General features: G+C 38.9%; 1 protein-coding gene across 1 annotated transcript; it reads right to left on the reverse strand.

The window, feature by feature from the left end:
- Positions 1-1,512: 1,512 nt before the first annotated feature.
- Positions 1,513-18,430, reverse strand: LOC102111426 (arylsulfatase D). Its single transcript, XM_005516490.3, has 11 exons — positions 18,362-18,430; positions 15,544-15,613; positions 14,330-14,470; positions 13,448-13,569; positions 12,420-12,542; positions 11,130-11,553; positions 10,181-10,317; positions 8,289-8,423; positions 6,700-6,862; positions 5,781-5,902; positions 1,513-2,450 (listed from the first exon to the last, which is right to left on the reverse strand). The coding sequence occupies exons 2-11, from the start codon at positions 15,594-15,596 to the stop codon at positions 2,092-2,094; spliced, it is 1,779 nt and encodes a 592-aa protein (XP_005516547.2). The 5' UTR covers positions 15,597-15,613; positions 18,362-18,430; the 3' UTR covers positions 1,513-2,091.
- Between the last annotated feature and the right edge of the window lie 1,935 nt (positions 18,431-20,365).

Below are 20,365 nucleotides of genomic sequence, written 5' to 3' on the forward strand. Positions count from 1 at the left end.
CTTTGTTCCCCACCGAGCAGTAGGATTTTATCTCCATCTCTGAATCAGCCAAACTGGCTTTAAAATGTGTGATCTTTTATGCTCTTTTCTCCCTGCATGAATCCAGTGAAATGCAGTTGCTCTGGTTTCAGTCCTTGTTAGCCACAGAAAAGTGTCAAATCTGACAAGAGTGTGGCAATGCTGGGGCAGATTTAAACACTATCAAAAGTGAGAACAAACACATTTTGAGATATTTCTATTAAGTGTGGCATTGAGGTATCCAATCAGGTCATTTTCATGCATGCCCTATGATTTATGTGGAATGTTTTCCACATAACTTTCTTGGTGACCTTTTAGAGAAAAGATGAAATGGCAAATAACCTGGAGAAATGCCTGGTCAGCTTTTTTGGGACTTGTATTTGGTGCTGCATCATGATCACAACCTATGATGTTTAAACAGCAGCAACTCACTACACCTCTGACCCAGCACACTGGAGGTGTGAGCTGGGAGGTTCCCTGAAACACTGCAAAGGGTGTATAATCCATACATGCACTCTCCTCTGTCCCAAAGCTGCAGAAAGGGACCTGCTGTGGCAGATCAGGAGCTGAGAGAGAGACCTGCTATGGGCCTTCTTGTCTCTTCCTGCTTCCAAAAGGCAAAAAAATGACACACAGGTTACCTTGGTCCTGACTAGAGCTGCACTGGTGTGGCTCCCCAAGACAGCAAGCAAAGAAATACCACCTAAAGTACCTGCTCTGCAGCTCTTACCACCCCTTGTTACTTTTTAAAGCCTGAGTGACTGTTAGTAGGAGTTGAATTTACAGTGTTCAGGAAGACTTAGAAGTTTGACTCAGAGTCTCTTGCCCACAATCTACTTTTTGGGGGGAGGAAAAATTATGGGAACCTCCATTTGAAAATCTGATTTGACACAAAATCCATGCAAGACCATGGTTGGGATTATATCTTGAGAGAGTAATTTATTTAAACTAAGGGCAGCAAGAGAGGATTAGATATTTTAATTCCCTCCCTTTCTGTAATAACTGTACAGAGTGCTGGCACTTTTTTGGCTTGGGGAAGATGACCTGGACACAGAAGCGATTATTCTGTGAGGTAAAATTTTTTACCACCTCCTGCTGAAAACAAGGTGTTTTTTGACAAAACAAAGAATATTTTTCATGGGGCATTATGAAATCAGATGCATTGTCACTCAAGTGGGACACGTAGGCTTAATGAACTGGTCTCAGATGGGTCCCAAGCATTCTCAGCTTCGCAATCTTCGCAAGGCAGCAGGGTGATGATTTCAATGCTCTCATAAGTGAGATGACTTAAATATGTGGATAACACTTTTCAGTAAGAATTGTTGTGGTTTAACATTTCAGAATAGCTAGGCACTTTGCTGCTGATCTTGAGATACTAACTTCAGCTATCTAATTTTTAAAACATACTTGTCAGTTCAGTTTTCCCTGGGAATTCTTACATGACAGACAAATATACAGATGATAAAGCATAAAATTGCTGTAAATTAGTAGGTGTTTGTTTCTGATGCATATTGGTTTATTTCCAAATTAAATGTGCAATTTTATTTTTCATTATTTTTTTCATTGTCATCATCCTTTCATCTTTGTGCAACAGGTTTTTTCATTTAATAGATAAGGCCTGGATAGGCCTACCCTCTTGGGCTCAGTCCTGTTCTCTCAACAAGCATATTTTCTGTATAAACATCTGCTAGTAAAAATTTACTTTTTTATCAGTCATCATTTGCTTGGAATGTAAGTCAGTAAGAAAATAAATTTTGTTTCATTTATTTGGTATTTAATCCTAAATTATTCACTTCAGGGATAGATTATACAGATGACCCCTAATCTTTTTTTAAACCACAGGCTTACTTAATTTCTGTGGGTAAGAGAAAAGGTTGAACAAAAACAATCACTAACAGGGATTTTAAATTTAATTAATTTAATTGATCACTAATTAAGGGACTAATAATGTCCCTTTTAGTTATTCTATTATAATTTAATCTTTATCTCTAATCTCTTTATGACTGTAGTCACATGAACGTGAAAAATTATGAATTTCTTTAAAGCTAACTGTACTTTGACTTTGGTATTAGACTATGCTTTGTTATTTTCTTCATGGCACCAACAGAATGGGAATGTCCCACAGCATGGCTGCAGCCATGGCTTCCATCTGTTATTGTAAGGAGACAGCTGTTGTGGGACTGGAGTCAGTGTCTTGCGATGCTCTTCCACAGCTCTCCTTATTCTCCTTGTTACAGTGTCAAACAAGGGCTCAGTGTCTGCTGATAGAGGATTTGCCTCAGATGGATCTTGTGAGAGATTGAACAGCAGTGGAGGGTCATGATGGGTTACACCATCCCCAAAACACGGACAAATTCCTCTTCTGAAGCAGGCCCCAGAAGCTTCTGGCTGAAACACTGGAGTAGCATAATGAGCTTTCCATACGGTGCCACCTGTCACAGAAGAATCACATTTAAACAGCTTAATGTCATTAGGAGCTGGTGGGTGGTCCCTGAAAGCTTGGTTCATGTTTGTTCATGTTTGTTGTTCCAAGGGGAAGCTTATGTCATGGCTGTTGTGTACAGGGAAAAGGTGGCAGGAACTCAAATGGTTTTTGTGGCTCATGGGTACACCTTGGCTCTGGGAACCATGTGCAGTATATGGATGGTTAGCCCAATGTTTGCAGTACAATGGGTCTCCCACTTTCTTGTTTCCCTTTAAAAATTTTCATGCCTCTTGGAGGGGAGGAAATGGAGAATGCAGTCCCCAATTTCTGTGTGTATATATTGATAGGTGGCTCTTCTTCAGGCTCTTCTTCACTGTCTGAGTGAAGAAGTACATTTAGGCAGAAACTGATCACATCTTATTTTTCTGCTCATATTCCAGCACACTTCCAGAAAGGGTGCAGGTTAATTGCAGGCCTTTAAAACAGTAAAATCTGGACTCTAGCTTTTAAGTTAAAGTGAAGAAGGCAAATAGTTCACAGCTTTAGAGCTTGTACTTTATCAAACTCTTGTACTGACCATGGGATAAGTGCAGGTTTGTAACTTGTGGTGAAAAAGTGGTAAATTACTAGGACTACAGCTGAATGCAGTTCATCAGGATATTTTACTTCTCCCTCCCTCCTCCTTTTTCTCCTGTTCCTTACCCCATATTTAGAAAGCACTACACTGAACTCAGAAGCCAGGATGTGCCCAACAAGAGGACAGCAATTAGACACTATGTCTGAAAAAGGAGACAAGAAGAAAGGGGACATTCACAGCTTGGAGTCACTTCTGTGCTCAAAGCATTAAAGAGTTGACAGCTGCATTGTCCCTACATGGAATTTTCTTTTTGGTACAATGGAATCAGCTGAACTTTTTCTTCCTTTCTTCTCTTGTGTCCAGCGTTCTTCTTCATGTCTGAAGCCTGCAGCTTTATTCCAGTCTCTCTCTTGTCAGTATGCTAGAACAGTATTTTGTGAATAAATAAATTTAAAAACTTCTTAAAAGGTGAAGGGGAACAAATAACAGATATTAAAGTTTAGGTAATATCTTATATTAAAATATCCCATTGCTGGTTAGCTGGCTGGGTTTGTATCTCTATTTTCACCACGCATTTTCCACATCCTGCAGCTGTGCTTTTATAGAGGTTTTATAGAGGGATGCTCTCTCAATGGTTCTGAAATGTTTTGGTGTAAGAAAATGAGGATGAATGTTTGATATCTCAATTTCTGAAATTGTGAAAGAAGGGAAAAACAATGTTTTCTGAAAGAAAAAGGGCTAGAGCATGGTAGTGCTATAGGCAAGGATGTGGGTTCAATCCCCAGGTGGGTCATTTCCTTAAGAGTTGGATTTGATGATCCTTATGGGCCCTTTCCAGCTCAAAATATCATGGATCAGGAAATAAAGATAAAATATTTCAACTTTCTGACACCTTACAAGGGCTGATACTCCTTGAGTATTTGCTTTGCTGCTGGCTGGATGTCCTCTGCATCCTCAAGCTTATCCCTGTCTTGTTACTAAAAGAATGTTTGTCTCATGACGGAAGTGCAAGCATCCTCTGTGGTATCAGGGGTGCCCAGAGCATGGGATTTGCTTCTTATGTCTGTTGGTCAGGTAGTATAGATATTTTTTGCAAGGAATTAAACAAGCACTCTCTGGGACATGCATTTTTTCTGAGTATCTGGCTCTGGTTGGAGTGCTGTTGTGATATTGCTAAAATAACTGTTTATTAGTTAAATATGAGATGTACAGATAGATTTATCCAGATGTACACAGGAATTGTGATCAGCACTCAGAAAAACTGAAGTAATCATTCTTTTCCACAAATAAGTTAGGTGAATTCTTTATAATTTATAGTCTGTATGGCAATTTGGAGTAGTGAGTGTAGAGTGTCTGGGGAGAATTTTTCTGATTCTAAATTTTAACTTTCCCTTTTCACAGCTGCAAATAATTACTGGAGTTGCAGAGTAGGAGACAGATAAGTCCTTGTTAGCTCACTTTGAAGGATAGAGCAAGGCTGATTTTAATTAACCTGTATTGGTGAGCTGAGTAGACAGCTGGGTTACAGAAGGATAAAAGGAAAAAAAAGGTAGTTGAAATTAGTGGTGATAAAAGCAAGAGACGCATTACTGATCCCCAAGGGGCAAAGAGGGATATACAATTTGCTACTGAGGTAGCTCTGACAGAATCTGAAGGATGCATGTGCATGTTAGGACAACGTGTTAATTTAATATATCCAAGAGAAAGGAATCCTGCTGCTTCATTCCAAACATGTCTCAAACCCCTCTCGTAACAATCAATCAGTTTAATTAGCAGAAAGTAATGGACTGTCACTAATAAGGCTCATGGTGCAGAGGTAAAGGAAAGGACTCTTTAACATATAAACAAAGGATTCTTCTGACTTCAGTGAAGGTCTCAAAGGATAGGTCCTGCCTGGGTGACATCAAGACACAATGGCTTTGTGTCTAGGCTGATCAAGATGTTAACAGATAATAAATATGTAATATGAGGGTGACATACTTGCAAATGAACTAAAACAGACTGTTGCTCAGCCCAGTCAGAAGAAATTACAGCTAGAAAAAAGAATCAGAATTTTTGGCCTGACTGAAAGCTGAGCTACGTATTTGATTAGCTGGTCTTTTGTATGCAAAACATGGCATTGTTTTCTGGCCCCTTGCCATAAACAGTTCGATGAGAAAAGTTTTAGCAAGTCCTGCATAAGAAATCTAGGTGTGCACGTGGCTTCATAAGAACATGAAATGCCACCAAATCCACCTTGCATCTGCATGTTGTATGCATAGCTACTGAAGTAGAACTTACATAGCTTAGAAGAACAAGCAATGCAATTTAGGTAAGGACAACATCAGGAGAACCTGAAAAGAAATTCTGCAAATGTCCCATGTGATTGGAGTATGAATTTAGCCTTTCACTAAGGAAGTGTGGCATGACTCTTCCAGCAGAAATATGCAGGAACTGGGGCAGTCAGACACAGCTCTCTCTGATCAGAAACATTCTGTGTTCACAAAATATGGTGTGCACTATCGAGAAACAAAGAGAGATCTCTAAGAATAGTGAGAGATTGTTGAAGGTCTACTTCCCAGGAAGCAAACTCCTTCACCTCAGGCAAGGCAGGACAACTAACAATGAGGTGTTGCAGAAGAACAGGAAATTTGAGGCAGTGAACACATTCCATATATATATATATCTGTATATACATGTACATTTCTACATGATATTCCATTGGAAGCTAGAGGACATTACATCATGTCTGACCCGCAGGAGGGGGATGTTTGTACTCACTGTCCTTCTGGTGCCAGCGCACTGCATGCAGAAACACACCGCAGTAGTGGAACAGGAACTCGTGCCTGGAGTGCTGCTCTGTCCCCAGCAGCAGGGGCAGCAAGGTGTGCCCATCCATGACCCTGATGGAGAGGACCAGAGTCACCAGACAGCTTAAGAATTTAAAGTCTGCAGCTGAAGCATGAGCAGTACTCTGTGTGTTCAGCACTAAGATTTCAAGTGTCATCACTAAACCAATGTACTGGTTAGCTAATGAGCCCTGAGATTTTTAATTGGGTGAATGTATGGTGACAAGTAATTAACAGTTACTAGAAGTTTTTGCATTTACAGCTAGTTCACACATCCTGCCTAGGGAGATCAGTCACCATTATGTAATTTTCCTGGAAGTGATAACAATAGTGAGGGCATAGTTCACAGGTTTTAATTTTGCCACCTGAAATGGAAATCTCTGACAGCTCTGTGACCTCCAGACTGTATAAAAATAATAATAAAAAAAGAAGCCACTTACTGAATTTCCTAGCAATTCAGTTGCAGTCTGGGTTGTAACTGTGTTTAGCTACAATTTACCAGTACTTTTATGCTCTTTTGCTAAAATGACTTAGCCACCCTCAATTTCTCATGTCCTTTAGAGAAGTCTTGTTTTTTTTTCAGTCACCCTAGTGTCCCAAATCAACCAAACTACTTTTCAGTCATAGGAGAACTGAGTTAGCTAAATGACCCTTGATAAAACATATGGGTTTTTTTCTTTGTCTTTTTCACATAAGCAGACAAGATGGAGAAAGTTGTGCAAAAAGAAAGCTAGAGAATTGCCTGTTTTAGAAACAAAGAGAGTTTAATGTGTGGCTGTTAGGATGACACAGTCAGCTTCTGTCTAAATAAAGTAAGAGAAGCAATATGGTTTATGAAGCCACCTCTGTACCTGTCCTGAGGCACTGCCCCTCCAGCCAGTTGAACCACTGTAGGATAAATGTCCATAAGGCTTGTAGGTTCATCGATCACTGTCCCTGCAGGTAACACTCCTGGCCATCTAACTATGCCTGGAACACGGATTCCTCCTTCCCATCCTCCCATTCCTTTTCCACCTGTTATAGAAGGGGGAGAAGTGTGAAAAATATAAAAGAATAGATGATACCAGATGTTTATTGTGCATATATAAGAAAATGGTTTAAAAACTTCAGAATATTTCATGCATCTTTAATGAAAACATACTAAATCCTGGAAAACAGTAGACTGTGATTCAGTAGTGGCTCTTCTCATTATTTCTATGTGTGGCTTATTTATCTGCTTGTTTTTAATATACAGTTCCCAATAGCAAGAGTGAATTTTATAGATATTTATTAATTAAACTGTATTTTTTAATCTTGCTAGTTTGTCCCACTGGCATATCCCTTGTATGTGGACATAAATAGTTATGTCTTTCTATTATTGATATCTAAATTGATATTGTATCCCCTCTTGCCTTCTCACTAAGCAGTCATGATTTCATCATTGTCCTCTCATCCTGAACGTCCTAATGGCATTTGTCTTTTCCCTCTGGACTCTCCTGCTATTAATACTATATATTATACTAATAATACTATGTTCCCCTAGTGGAGGTGAATTCCTTAGATCAGATTCTAAGCTATTCAAGTGAGATTCTTTGCCATTTTGCATGTGTAACTGGCATGGGATCTTCATATTAAGAACTAAAGGTGAATTTTACATTTATGACTGTGTGTGTGGGTGGATCCCAACTGTATCAAACATTGATTGTGTGGCTCATCAAGTAACTTAGTACTAGACAATGTGAATTGTGATGCTGAGCAAGGTCAATGTGCACATGACTCTTCTGTGGGGAAACATGTAATGGCTGCAGCTTTCAAACTTCATTATACAGTAAGTACCAAGCTGCCCAGGATGTTACAGTGGCTTTTCAAGGCTTAGTAATCTGGAGGAAGAACATATAAAATATACCATAAATCTTCATTTCCACAGAGCTTTTGTCACTGTGTTGCAAGCCAGTCATAGAGGGTCTAGAAGAAACTTCTATAGGGTGGGTGAGAAACTGGAGAACTGTAGTATGAAAAATAGACATCATGGTATCTGCCAGTGCTGGCACAGATAATCAGTGGAGAGGAACCTTTTGAAATTCAACAAAGACAAATGCAGGGCTCTGTATCTTGGGAAGACTAGCCCCATTACAGGCTGGAGCTGAGCTGCTGGACAGCAGCTCTGCAGAGAAGGATCTGTCCTGGTGAGCAACGAGCTCTCCATGAGCCAGCAGTGCCCTTGGGACTAAGAAGTCCAAGGGTATCCAGGTGTGGATTAGGAAGAGCTTTGCCAGCATATTGAGGGAAGTGGTCCTGCCCCTCCACTCAGCTCCAACCCTATGAATAGCAGATGCCCTTTGTTTCAGCTCTACAATCCAATATTATAATCTCATCATGTAATTTTTTTAATATAGTCTCTTTGGATATATTTTTCCATCTTTTCTTAAGAGGAAGTTTCATGCCTTTATAGGAATTTTACCTTTATATATCCCATTCCATCCACCCAACTGAGAATTTCCTCTGTGAGCTTCTAAGAATCCTCCATGATCAGATGCAAAATAAATGAATGTGGTATTCTTCAAGTCCTCTTTGTCAATAACATCCAGAAGCCTGCCTATAAACAAAGCAAAACATCATCATTATAATAATTTTTTAGGTCTTGACTCCACATTCAGTGAAGACTGAGTATTTCCATTTGCCTGAGTGAGTTCTGTTATGATCTACCACGTTCAATACAAAGAGACCTTGACAAATCAGAGATGGGCAATCACCAGCCATGTGAAGTTTAACAAGGGAGAGTGCTGGATTCTGCATCTGAGAGTAGGCAATCCTTGTTATGTGCATGCACTGGGGGGAGGAGATGCTGGTAAGCAACACTGCAGAAAGGGACCTGGAGGTCCCGGTCAATGGCAGGTTGAAGACAAGCCAGCAGTGCCCTGGCAGCCAGGAGAGCCAACCCTGTCCTGGGGGCATCAGGCACAGCATGGCCAGCTGGGCAAGGGAGGAGATTGTCCTGCTCTGCTCTGGGCTGGGGCAGCCTCACCTCGAGTGCTGGGGGCAGTTTTGGGTATCACAGTATAACAAAGGTATAAAATCATTAGAGAGCATCCAAAGAAGGGTCATGAGGATGATGAAGGGTCTTGAGGGGAAGCCTTATAAGGAGTGGCTGAGGTCACTTGTACTGATCCCATCATATGTTTATATAGAATGTGTTTTATCTTCAATTGATTGTCTTCATCATCTTCTGTATCAAATATATTTGCCAAGAACACCTTCCATACCTACAGAAGCAGCAGCAAAAGCAGAACTGCACGAGAAAAAATCAAAAGCCATTGAACACCACTTTACAGTTCCTTTCCTTTCCTGTCTGTCCTTGCTGAAACTAATTATTTACCTTACCAAACACAAAAATTCTTTCAATTGAGTGTAGGTATATTGGTTCTGAATTGCAACCAAATCAAGAGCTGTCCAATTCTGGAGTTTTGTCCTCACTAGCTTCTATCCTGTTTCAACTACGTGTTCTTTATATCTTGACTTTCTTGAGGAAACAGGAGCATGGCTGGGCCCTTTGGTTCAACTGGATCCTGCAGGAGTTTTCAGCCTGTCCATTGAAAGCAACCAGGTTCCACTCAAATTGTGATTTTGTACACATGGTTATTGGGGGAAAAAAGTTCAGGAATTGAATCATGGCCTTGATAGGAGGCAATTTCTTTGTTAATAGAGTCTTCATTTTTGACAAAATACAATAGCTATCTCTCTCCTTCTCATTGAAAGAGCAAAACTAAGTAAAGTTTAAGTTTTTAACCAAATTAAACCAATCAGAAATTTAACTTGATTAGTACTCAAGAGCCTAGATTATGACCTAAGTGAGTCTTCACTGACTTCATACAATTTAAGTGAAACTCCATAACTTTCTAACTTGGACTTTTGGCTAGGAGAGGGTTCTGATTGATTTTTTTTTTTTTTAATAAAAATGCATAAGTACACAAAACAACCATCATATAACTTAATATTCAGCAAAAACTCTTTACATCTAAGACCAGAGCTGGAGAAATATTGTACAAATTTTGATTAAAAACATGATCAGGGACACATTTGGCTATTTGACTGCATTTAACACTTCAGTGTAGAAGCATGTCATTTAAAAAAAGATAAAGAATAAATCCTTACAAGGAAAGTTTAAGCTTTCATCTTAAGAAAATAAAAAAGAGGTATTGTTTGGTTATGGTATGACAATCTCTGAAACCAACTGTGTAACCAAGGTGAATTCACTGATTTTTACATATGCCAAAAGGCAGTCTGGTGATCAACCCTTTAATATCTTTTCTATATCCAAGTGAATGAAGAATTTTCTTCAAGACCAACACTTACCCACCATCCAGTCCATCTCCTCCACATTATCTCCATACAGGCCATGCCTGCTTCTTCCCTGAAATTTCTCAGTGGTAATGAGAGGGGTGTGAACATGTAAAAGGGAAACAAAGAGAAGAAATGGTCTATGCTTGTTTCTGAAATAAAAGAAAACAATAGTAATTTCTCTTCAAACTGTCACTCAACCCAAAATATAACAATGGTATTGCAGTTACTCTCTTAATTGTTGTGATCTAAACAATTTTTATTTTGACATCTTTTTGGCTTTGAGGTTTTGGGAGACAGAGAGATGTTAAAACATATCCCACAAAGATATTTTTTTCTATGTTAAGACCAAAAGAGTAAAGGATCCTTTCTTTTTCCAGTTCCAAATTAGACATGTGCAGAAAAGACTGACACATTCCTGAAAACAAGGAGGACAGCACTCACTTGCCTAAACCTAAACATGGATGTGCATCACTGAGCATCTGAAGTGTCCTCATGGAAGGGGCAGATATCACCCATAGTGAAAACATATCACTTCAACATCAAGCCAGGTAGGATATCCTAGGAACCTGAAATTACCTATGCTCAATGTTTTAGTGAAGGAATTTATATTACCTCAAATTTCCTTTAAAAAACAAGCACACTACCCCTAAACCCTGACAGAAATATGGGTATGCCCAGATTTAACACACTTTTAAAGACTTAGTGTTTTTTTTCAATTCTAATTGAGGTTACTGATAATAAATGAAGGACACCTTTGGGAAAAAAAAATAACCAAAGCCCACAAAACTAAAACTCTCACTCTTCTGTTTGTTAAACATTAACTTCATATGACACTTTCTGTGACAGTCCATTCACCACCCTAAGATCATTTTTATGTTCCTATAGGCAGAAGGCACAGTATTTGGCCAGGACCCCTTTGTGTCACTTGCTCCCCCCAGTCTGCTCCACCTCTGCTGATTACCTTTCAATGAATGTAATTGCCTCCTTCAGCATATTAGAAGTAGTTTTTTGTAGGTTCATCGGTTGTTCAGTGATATCATGGTTTCTCATCAGGATACAGTTCCAGTACTTGGTAAAACCATAGCTGGAGAACCAGGAGATGAAATGAAGGAGACCACAGATGGCCAGACAGATTATTATTTTCCATTTTACTGGGAATAAATTGGCACATTTTCCAATCACAAGAGTAAATACTGCAAGGATGATCATCTGAGTATGAAACCAATATGTTTCTTGTAAAGACTTGGCCAATTCAGGGTCATCTGTGCCTTGACACTCGTTCACAAGGGTAAAAGGCATGCCATAAAAGTAATCAAAACCATGATTTAAAGGATGGTGGCAGTGGTCATGGCTGGTTTTGCAGTTCACACCCATATGCCATTTCCCTGAAAATAAAAAACAAAGATCTTAAATCCAGTAGTAGGGTGTGTCTGCCTGCATTTCTCAGTTAAAGTGCAGCCAAGGGAGGAGTGGGTGTAGAATGGGGACAGACTTAGGGAACAGTAGTGCACCCTCCCTTCAGATACTGACAGGTATTGAGGGGTCTCCTCTCAGCCGTCTCTTCTCAAGGCTGAACAGACCAATCTCCCTCAGCCTGTCCTCATAAGAGAGATGCTTCAGTCCCCTAATTATCTTCATTAATGATGAATAAGTTAAACAATAGTGGGCTCAGTGCTGACCCTTGGGGACCCCACTGGTGACAACTAGACCCTGTGCCACTGATTATGAACCCCTGGGATCAGCTCTTCAGGCAGTTGTCAACCCACTTCCCTGTCCACTCATCCAGTCCACACTTCTAGAGTTTGCCTGTGAGGATGTTGTGAGAGACAGTGTTAAAAACCTTGCTGAAGTCAATATGATTAACCATTGTGCTGAAATTGATATAATTAAGACCACTGTGGTGTCTCAGTGCCAACTGTCAGATGACATTTTTCTGCTCTAACACGAGTGAATGTCTCTGTTGGTTCATCCTAAAGCAATCTGTGCTGGGCAAACAAGATTATTTCCTTTGAATTTACTTCCATTTGCAGTGTGTATTTATATATTACATGCACCTCATTCTGGATTTACCAGATACACTGTACTCACATTGGACTTGTGGACAATGTTCTAAAAATCCCGCTGATTTTGAAAGTTATGCATACAAAAAAACTGTTTAACTGATCCTGGACATTTTGACAAAAAAATGTATTTAGAGAAGTAACTTAATTAGAATAACAAACAAAAGGCAACAACTTTCTTTGTCTCATACCTACAAGTGCTGTAGAGTAGCCTTGCTGGTAGAGTATTCTGGCAAAAGTAGTTTCATTTGGCGGGAGCCCTCCTGAACCACCATTCCAGAAGAGAACCTGCCGCTGAGTGCTGGATGCCATGCCTGGAGAGGAATAATAGTCTTTAAAATAAAACAAGCCAAATTTCAGATTTCCAGTCTTCTCAGATTGTGCTTTCTAATGAATGGGACTCCATTGCCTAAGTCTAGTACCTTTTTATAAATCAGTTCCTATGTCCTAGGATATTCTGCTTGACCTCCAAAATTATGTCTTTTCCAAGTCCCACGTCGTTATATGCTAGACCAGTGCAGACACCTCAGCTATGCTGGGGTGTCTACAAATGGCAGGAAGACACCTACATTTGGATATTAGGCAACTTCTTACAATCAAACTTCCGTCAAAATATGATGTTAACAAAGAAAGCAAATGAGATTTATCTAGAACAGAAGGCTTATAGGGTTAGGGGAGGACACTTCTGAAATGTACAGTGCATAATTACATTTCTCCTTAAATGAATCAGAATTACATTAGAAGATACACTGATTATTACTGCTAAATGGAATGGCTGAAGTCTTCTGTCTTCTGTCATAACTTTACATAGCTGAAGTAAATCTGTTTTAAGGCACAATTGCTGAGAACTATTCTACAGTCTGACATATTTCACTGTGAAAAGTTTTGCCAGGATATTAAAAATATTACATTTCATAGTAATAATCCTAGTGCCGCTGAACATTCGACATCACACAATTTTATTTCTTTTTCTACCTCTGAGTGCTTTGAACTGTTTGGATTTTTGTCCATTTCTGTGTTGTCATTTAGCTGCACATAATGTGTTTTATATGGGGATTTTCCAATAGAAGTCAATCGTTAGTCATCTCTAATTCTTGCCCATTTCACTGAGACTCCAAATCCCAAGATTAACTGTTCTTTAACAAGGTTTATTTAAGGGGATTTTTAATTTCAACAGTGATTAGACTAACTGCAGCAAACCATTGGAGAGAGGCCCAACCTGATCTGATAGGGTATCTGCCAGTCAGGAAAGCGGCTCTGCTTGGAGTACAGACAGCTGCTGCAGCAATGTGCTGAGTAAGTCTCACTCCATCCTTTGCCAGGCCATCAATGTTAGGGGTCCTAAAGAGAAAAATCCCACCTCTGATAAAACATATTGCACAGCATTTCACGGCATACAGCTCCCCCTAGTTTTGTTGAGCCAGTCACCGTCAAATTTACAAATACCTGTTTACCTACTACTCAGCTAGAAAAGTTCTGTGTTTTATATGTATTTTTGAGGTACCTTGACTCCTTAGAAATGAGTTTTCAATGGGTATAAATATTTTTATTAATAACTAGAAAAAAAAAGGGTGGAAAAAGGCAAGGTATCTCAGGTATGTCCCACACCAGAATCCCAAGCACCACAGGGAACAAGAGCCTGTTCACAACACAATATCCAAGACAATAATAGGCTAGAACAAAGACATCATTCTCTTAATCAATCAATATACAGATTGATAATTGCCCTAGGGATACATATATTGCATAGACTGACCTGTCATTTCATACTAAGTCTACTAGAGTTGTTGACAGATATTAAATTTTAATCTCATTCCTTCATATTTCAACCCTGGAATTATGTAAATGTATGTATTATTGTCATGCCTGGTAAGTAGAGTGCACAAACACATTTGAAAAGTTCTAAGTCCTAGAAAGTTTCTCAAGCATGTCTGCATAATTATGACTCCTGTAGGAATTACTGTAGAACATGCATTTTGTACATAGCTTGAAAAGAAGTGTATCTGAATAAACTAATAAATTAATAATGAATTTTAATGCTAAATATCATCTGTAGATATTTTAAATAAAGTTTACCATGAAGGGATAATTTATTTCATACCTTACTGTATCATTGCCATAGCAACCCACATCTCCAATACCAAGATCATCAGCTAGTATCAGTAAAAAGTTAGGTTTTGAAGGATTTGATACACAGATTTTTGGAAACAGGTATAAAATTAGCCAAATATTTAGGTAGCTCCTAAAAGCAAAAGTAAAGAGGTAACATTACAAAAAAAACAATTGTAAGTTTTACAATAGACTTTAAACTACTATTCTTAAAGTTTTATGGGGACTCAGTATAGGTGCAAACAGCAACCAAAGAGTGCCAGCAGATGGAGCTCCTGAATACATACACAAGTCCTTGAGTTTTATAATATTAGTATTATTTTCTGGGGATGTTGTTGTTATTACCATTACCATTACCATTACCATTACCATTACCATTACCATTACCATTACTATTACTATTACTATTACTATTACTATTACTATTACTATTACTATTACTATTACTATTCTTTCACACAGGAATTTTGTGTCTGCATTTCTTTATTGACATTTGCACTGCTCTCTGTGGATGTTCCCACTAGAATGAGTAGTTGGATACTACAAGTGTCCTGAGGCACCCTCTGTATGGAGCTGTAGGGTGCTCCAGTTAAGGCTCTTGGAATGAGTGGGACAGGAACACAAAGGTGATTGGTGTGAAGTCATGCTGGTCTTTATGGCAATGTCTTGACTGTGGCATTTACTGCACCCTCTGCTATACACAGTGTCGGGAAAGTGCTCTTCAAGCCATGGGACCTTCTGCAAAATCAAGGTGCAGCAACAGGCTTAAACTCGATTATCTTCCTAGGAGACCCCAAGAATATCTCTGCATGTTTTGGTGCTCAAAGTGTTTGCAATTGGAAGCTTACAGATGCTCACCTGAAGTAAAATACATATGCTAGAACACATCTTCTGACTTCTGGTTCATTAATAGATATGACATTAATTCATTAGTAGATACTACAACATGATAAATGTATAGTAACTATACCATACACTATACATATTCCTAAACCTCCATGTCTTATAAAAGTAGGCTAATAGGTTTTGAAATACCAACGGAGCCAAACCTGTATTAGCTACTCATTCCTCATTGAGTTGGGGTGGTGGTAACAGGGAAAATGTAAGATTATCTGCTTAATATATCTCTGTTAATAATAAATTATCTGTTTTCTTAAGCACAACACCTAAAATCCAGGAAAGAGCCTCAGTGAATGTCTTTCTTACCATTGTTTTCCCTGGTAAACTTCATAGTTTTCCATTTTATGAAACAGGTACATAATTGGTCATATAAATGCTGATGGAAAAGGAAAAGAAAAAATCAAACCCCAGAAGTTCTGGTGATTTTCCATGCAGTTTTGCAAGGTCTTGCCTCTTTTCCAGCTGCTGCTAACTCCAGGGAGACTTGTGAGAATTTGGAAAGAAGACAAAATGTTAGTGGCTTTAAAAAAGTGCTAGAGGTGCCCATTACTCAATACATGCACAGAACTGTTGGTGTCCACTGAGATGAATGTTTTCACCATTTTACAAATGGCATAAAACTGAGAGCTCACTTTTTATTTAACCTCAGACCAACTTTAAGGAAAAGAATCTAACCTTTACTGTGTCCTTATAAACTAAAAAAATACATCAAATAAAAGCCATTCTGGAAACTAATATTGTCACTGTTATTCTGAGGAAAGAGGCTGTATTATTCTTTGGTTTAGATGCCATCTAGTACATTCAAGAAGGTGTTTCTATCTGAATTGTTACTAAAAATTTCTAGAAACTAGAAGTTACTAGAAACATAAATACCTTTGTGATTATTTTCTTAAAGGACTCCAAAGCTTAACGCCATTTATTAACTTAGCAAGCCAATTTTTCTACTTGCCAACTCTATGAAGTCAACTTGGACTTTAAAAATCTAGAAACAATCTTTTCATTTCTTAAATATTTATTTTTGGTCTGGCAAGGCAAATTTTATGAGTGGAAGTGATTTTCCCTGCTTGCTGAATTAGAGAGCACACCTAGTCCCTTTGGAAAAAGAATGGCTTGTGAAATGCACTCCTTTTCCTTGTGAATGGCCTAAGGGATCTGCAGAAAATGTTGCACTGGGACTGTGCAAGCAGTCCTGCAGAAGTACATGGTAAGCTCGCTCCAGCAGGGACTGTCACATGCTCAGTTTTGTGGAGTATACTGAGCTAAATTAGATTCCATTTATTCCATTACTGAGAAAAGAGAAAAAAAACTTAGAAATATCCCATCCATGCAATACCCCTGCTTTTCCACACTTCTTTCTATTTCAAAACATCACAAGAACAAAGACATTGTTGCCTGTACCAAGGAAGAGATTGAAAGTAATAAGAATATTTACTTGCTATAACAACTCAAGATGTTTGTAAACACAGAGTCACTGCTAAACACAGAGAACTGAAAAGCTCTGTCTTGACTAATGAAAGACTTGTTGCTTTTTTTCTCCAAAAATGAAAATGCAGCATTTTCTGAGAGTTTTTTTTTCTGCCTTTTTAGTACACAACAGTTTACCTTGAATTTCTGAGGAATACTAAACTAGCCAGAGCTGAGTATAATCCTGCGTTATGCATTTCAGAGGATGTGCCATAAGGCGAAAAAAGTGCAGTATTGTTATTCTGACCAGGAAAGTATTAAAAAAGTAAGAACCTGCGGCCCATTGACGATTTTTTCAGGCAACATCTAGATGTTTGTTTGGCTATGGTGGAGACTATAAGGGAAATAAAAAAACTAAAAAATAAAACCCAAAACCCACCAGCACTAGAACAAATAAACAAACAAATCCCTCAGCGAAACAAAAATAAACCCTTTCAAGCAAACAACAAAACCCCCTAGAACAACAAAGGCACTACAGAAAGCTCATCCTCCCTGCATAGTGAGTCACAGACTAATGGGAAGGCACAAGGTCTCTCTGACTCAATGCAGTGGCTGTTTGAAGCAAGAACTTGCTGGGAATGCAGATGCCAGGACCCCACTATCAAAAAGGCAGGCCGTATTAATATGAAGGAAAGGACTTGCTACCAGGATGTCAAACCTTTTTGAGATGGCAGTGTAGTGGTGTTTCACTGCCACAGTCTGGGTGCAGTTCCCCCGAGGCCCCAGTGAACTCTGGTCCTGTAGGACAGAGCTGGAGCAATGATGTGGCAAGTGCCTGAAGCCACTAATCTGTGACAACAAGGAAAGGCTGATGGCTGTGGTCATCACCTGTAATAGCAGTATCTTCACAGTGCTTTAACAACAGGTAGACCTCTGCCTTCCCAGCCACTGTTAGGCAGCATTACATTTAAAGAGCTTGTGGTACACGGTTAAGCCAAAACTATTACAATGATAATCTTCAGTCTACACCAAGTAGCTGAGGCTCAGCCCTTGTGAGCTGTAGTGGAGCAAAAGAACCAGACAGATCTGAACATCTAGGAAATCCCTTGACTTCCCAAGGTGTTGATCAGCTTTCTAAGCTCATACTTGGACAGTGCTGCTGTCTTCCACTTTCTCCCCAGAGGTTTTTGCATCACAGCCAGCTGGTCATAGCAGGCACATGAGTATTTAGACAGAAAACTTATGTAGAGTCCCACAGAAAAACTGTGAACTTGAACAGAGGCATACTGGTAGTATAAAAAGATCTAAATACCATTGGATGTGGCACTAGCTGATTTATTGCAAGCCACTTTAGGAGCACTTCTTTTACTAAAAGACTACTAGAATGACCACACTAACTAAAAAAACCCACCACTATTTAAATATACGTATTCACATTTCTCTGTTAAGGTTTGATTCATTCTGAAAGCAGACATCTCACTGACAGTTGCATTGAAACCACTACTGGGCCCTAGGGCTTGTCCAGTTTCCTTATCTGTTAAATGAGAAAACACAACATAATTTATAAATCTAACAGCAGTCACTAAAAATCAGCAATCTCTTACAGAAATCCAAGAATACATTTGATAATAGTTCCCACTGTAACCTAGTAAGCCAAAACAAAATGATCATCAGGACTAATAAAAAAGGCCAACCCCTTTTAACAATGTGGAAAACAAACCCTCTTCTCAGTTATTCTTGTTCTGAAATCCCTCTTGCTCCTGGATGTGCTCAGCAGTCCTGATTTGCTATAAGGTTTGCAGGTGAAAGCAGGCAGGAACTCACTCCCGTTCCTCTTGCTCTCCCTTCCCCCTCTCTCCAGCATGGACACACTGGGATCCCTGCCAGCAACAGCCACTAAACTGGAACAGCCATCAAATGGGAACAGCTATGCAGATTTTACATGAATTCCAGGCAAAGTACAAAGTCCTTATTGTTTAAATACTAGCACGACATGGCTACTGTCTCTTCTAGATTCCCTATCCAGTTAATTCTGAGAAAATTCGTATAAAGTCTGTCACTGCTCAGTTTCAGTGCTTCAGAAAATATTCTATAAATAATAACAGGATATGCTACAAATGGTTTTCTTTCTCCCACACAGCTTTTCCAGCCTTCCAGATGAGATAAAAGGACTAGCTTGTCCTCTTCTTCTTCTGTCAAGTTGTTCTTCTGTTTTTGTTGAATTTTCTAGAAAGGAAGGCATACCTGTGCTGAAGATGTGTTTATTTGTAGTGTTTACTATACATCCCCTTCTTTCAGATCTTTACTCTGGTGTAATACATTTTACAATTCAGAAGGTCTTGAGCAATTACTTGGAGGAGCCTTATTTATTTGCTGACATTTTGGTTCTCTGGGCTACTTGAATACAGCTATTGCTGAATTTAAGACTGTGTTCTAGAGAAGTCAGTAGGAGTCAGTGATATGGAAAGATGAAGCAGCTAAAACTATCAGATTCATATAATCCAGTGGCAGGGATAACCAGGGTTGGAGACAGCTTTTTATTTTTTTACCTCCTTGCACTTGTGACTATATTCAGTTATTTTTATGCTGTGACACTGGGCTACTTTTATTCATATTTATTTGACTGTAATATTTATTTTGTGTGACTGCTTAACAGCTTGTGATGCTTCTGGTGCAAAGACTTGAAACAAATTATATTTCTCAAGAATTACATTGTGCTTATGGAATTGCAGATCTTTGAAAACTGCTAATAACACAAGTGTTAAGTTTCACTGGCTTTCATCCAAATTATCACTAAACATTTCTTCTACTATTTACATCTTTCCCTCTAAGTGTTCACCACTGAAGATGGGCCCATGCTCCTTCTGGCACGACTTAGAAATGCAAGCTGAAACTACACTGTCCCTACCATCCTCACCAGCCCTCCACATCCACACCCCCCCCAAAAAAAATAAATCTCACACCTTCTCATTTTTCCTTGCTAGCAAAACTCCATCTGGAAGCACAGACCTTGTATTCTGTTTCTCCCCACTACATTAGTGACCTTACACTGAAATAACAGCCATGATTACTTATTGTCTTCCACTGAATTAAATTTTAAACAACCCCCTTTTTTAACAACGAAAAAAAGGCAAATAAGTAACACCAAAGCAGGAGGGAGATGATTTTTATCTGTGCAGCAATATTTCCTCCTCTTCAGCTAACCAGTTTTTCACTGCCCCTGAGCACAGAAAGCTGCTGTTTACTTCATGCTGTAAATAGGAAAATTCTCTTCCAGCAAAAACTTTTTTTTTTTTTTTGAGTCACTGTGTATTTTATACTGTTGTTTTCTTTCTGGCTTTTCACTCATGTCTGAGTACTAAAAGCAAACGCTGGCATTCATTTAGCTCCTTCTCCCTTTGACAAGCTTTCTGAGTGAACATAGAGCCATGAACATAAATACTGAAATGACACATACAAAATTTCATAAAATTGCTTCTATCTCAGATCTTGGAAAAAAAAAAAAATCCCTAAGAGATAAGAAGACAAGTGTTAATCTACTAAATTGGCCAAACAAGTAAACTGTTTGCAGGGATATTCAAAGGGGGGAAAAGAAGCAAAACAACAAACTACAAAAACCTTTTTCCATTTACTAAATTCAACAAGCAGTCTTCCTAGAGTTCTAGCAGGACGCTTATTATGAATTTGGACTTCATCTACTACTAAAAAAATACTGCCATTAATA

Source organism: Pseudopodoces humilis, chromosome 2 (assembly GCF_049639895.1).
Source record: "Pseudopodoces humilis isolate 2021_Gansu_Grassland_sample_001 chromosome 2, ASM4963989v1, whole genome shotgun sequence".
In the NCBI taxonomy this organism is placed as follows: domain Eukaryota; kingdom Metazoa; phylum Chordata; class Aves; order Passeriformes; family Paridae; genus Pseudopodoces; species Pseudopodoces humilis.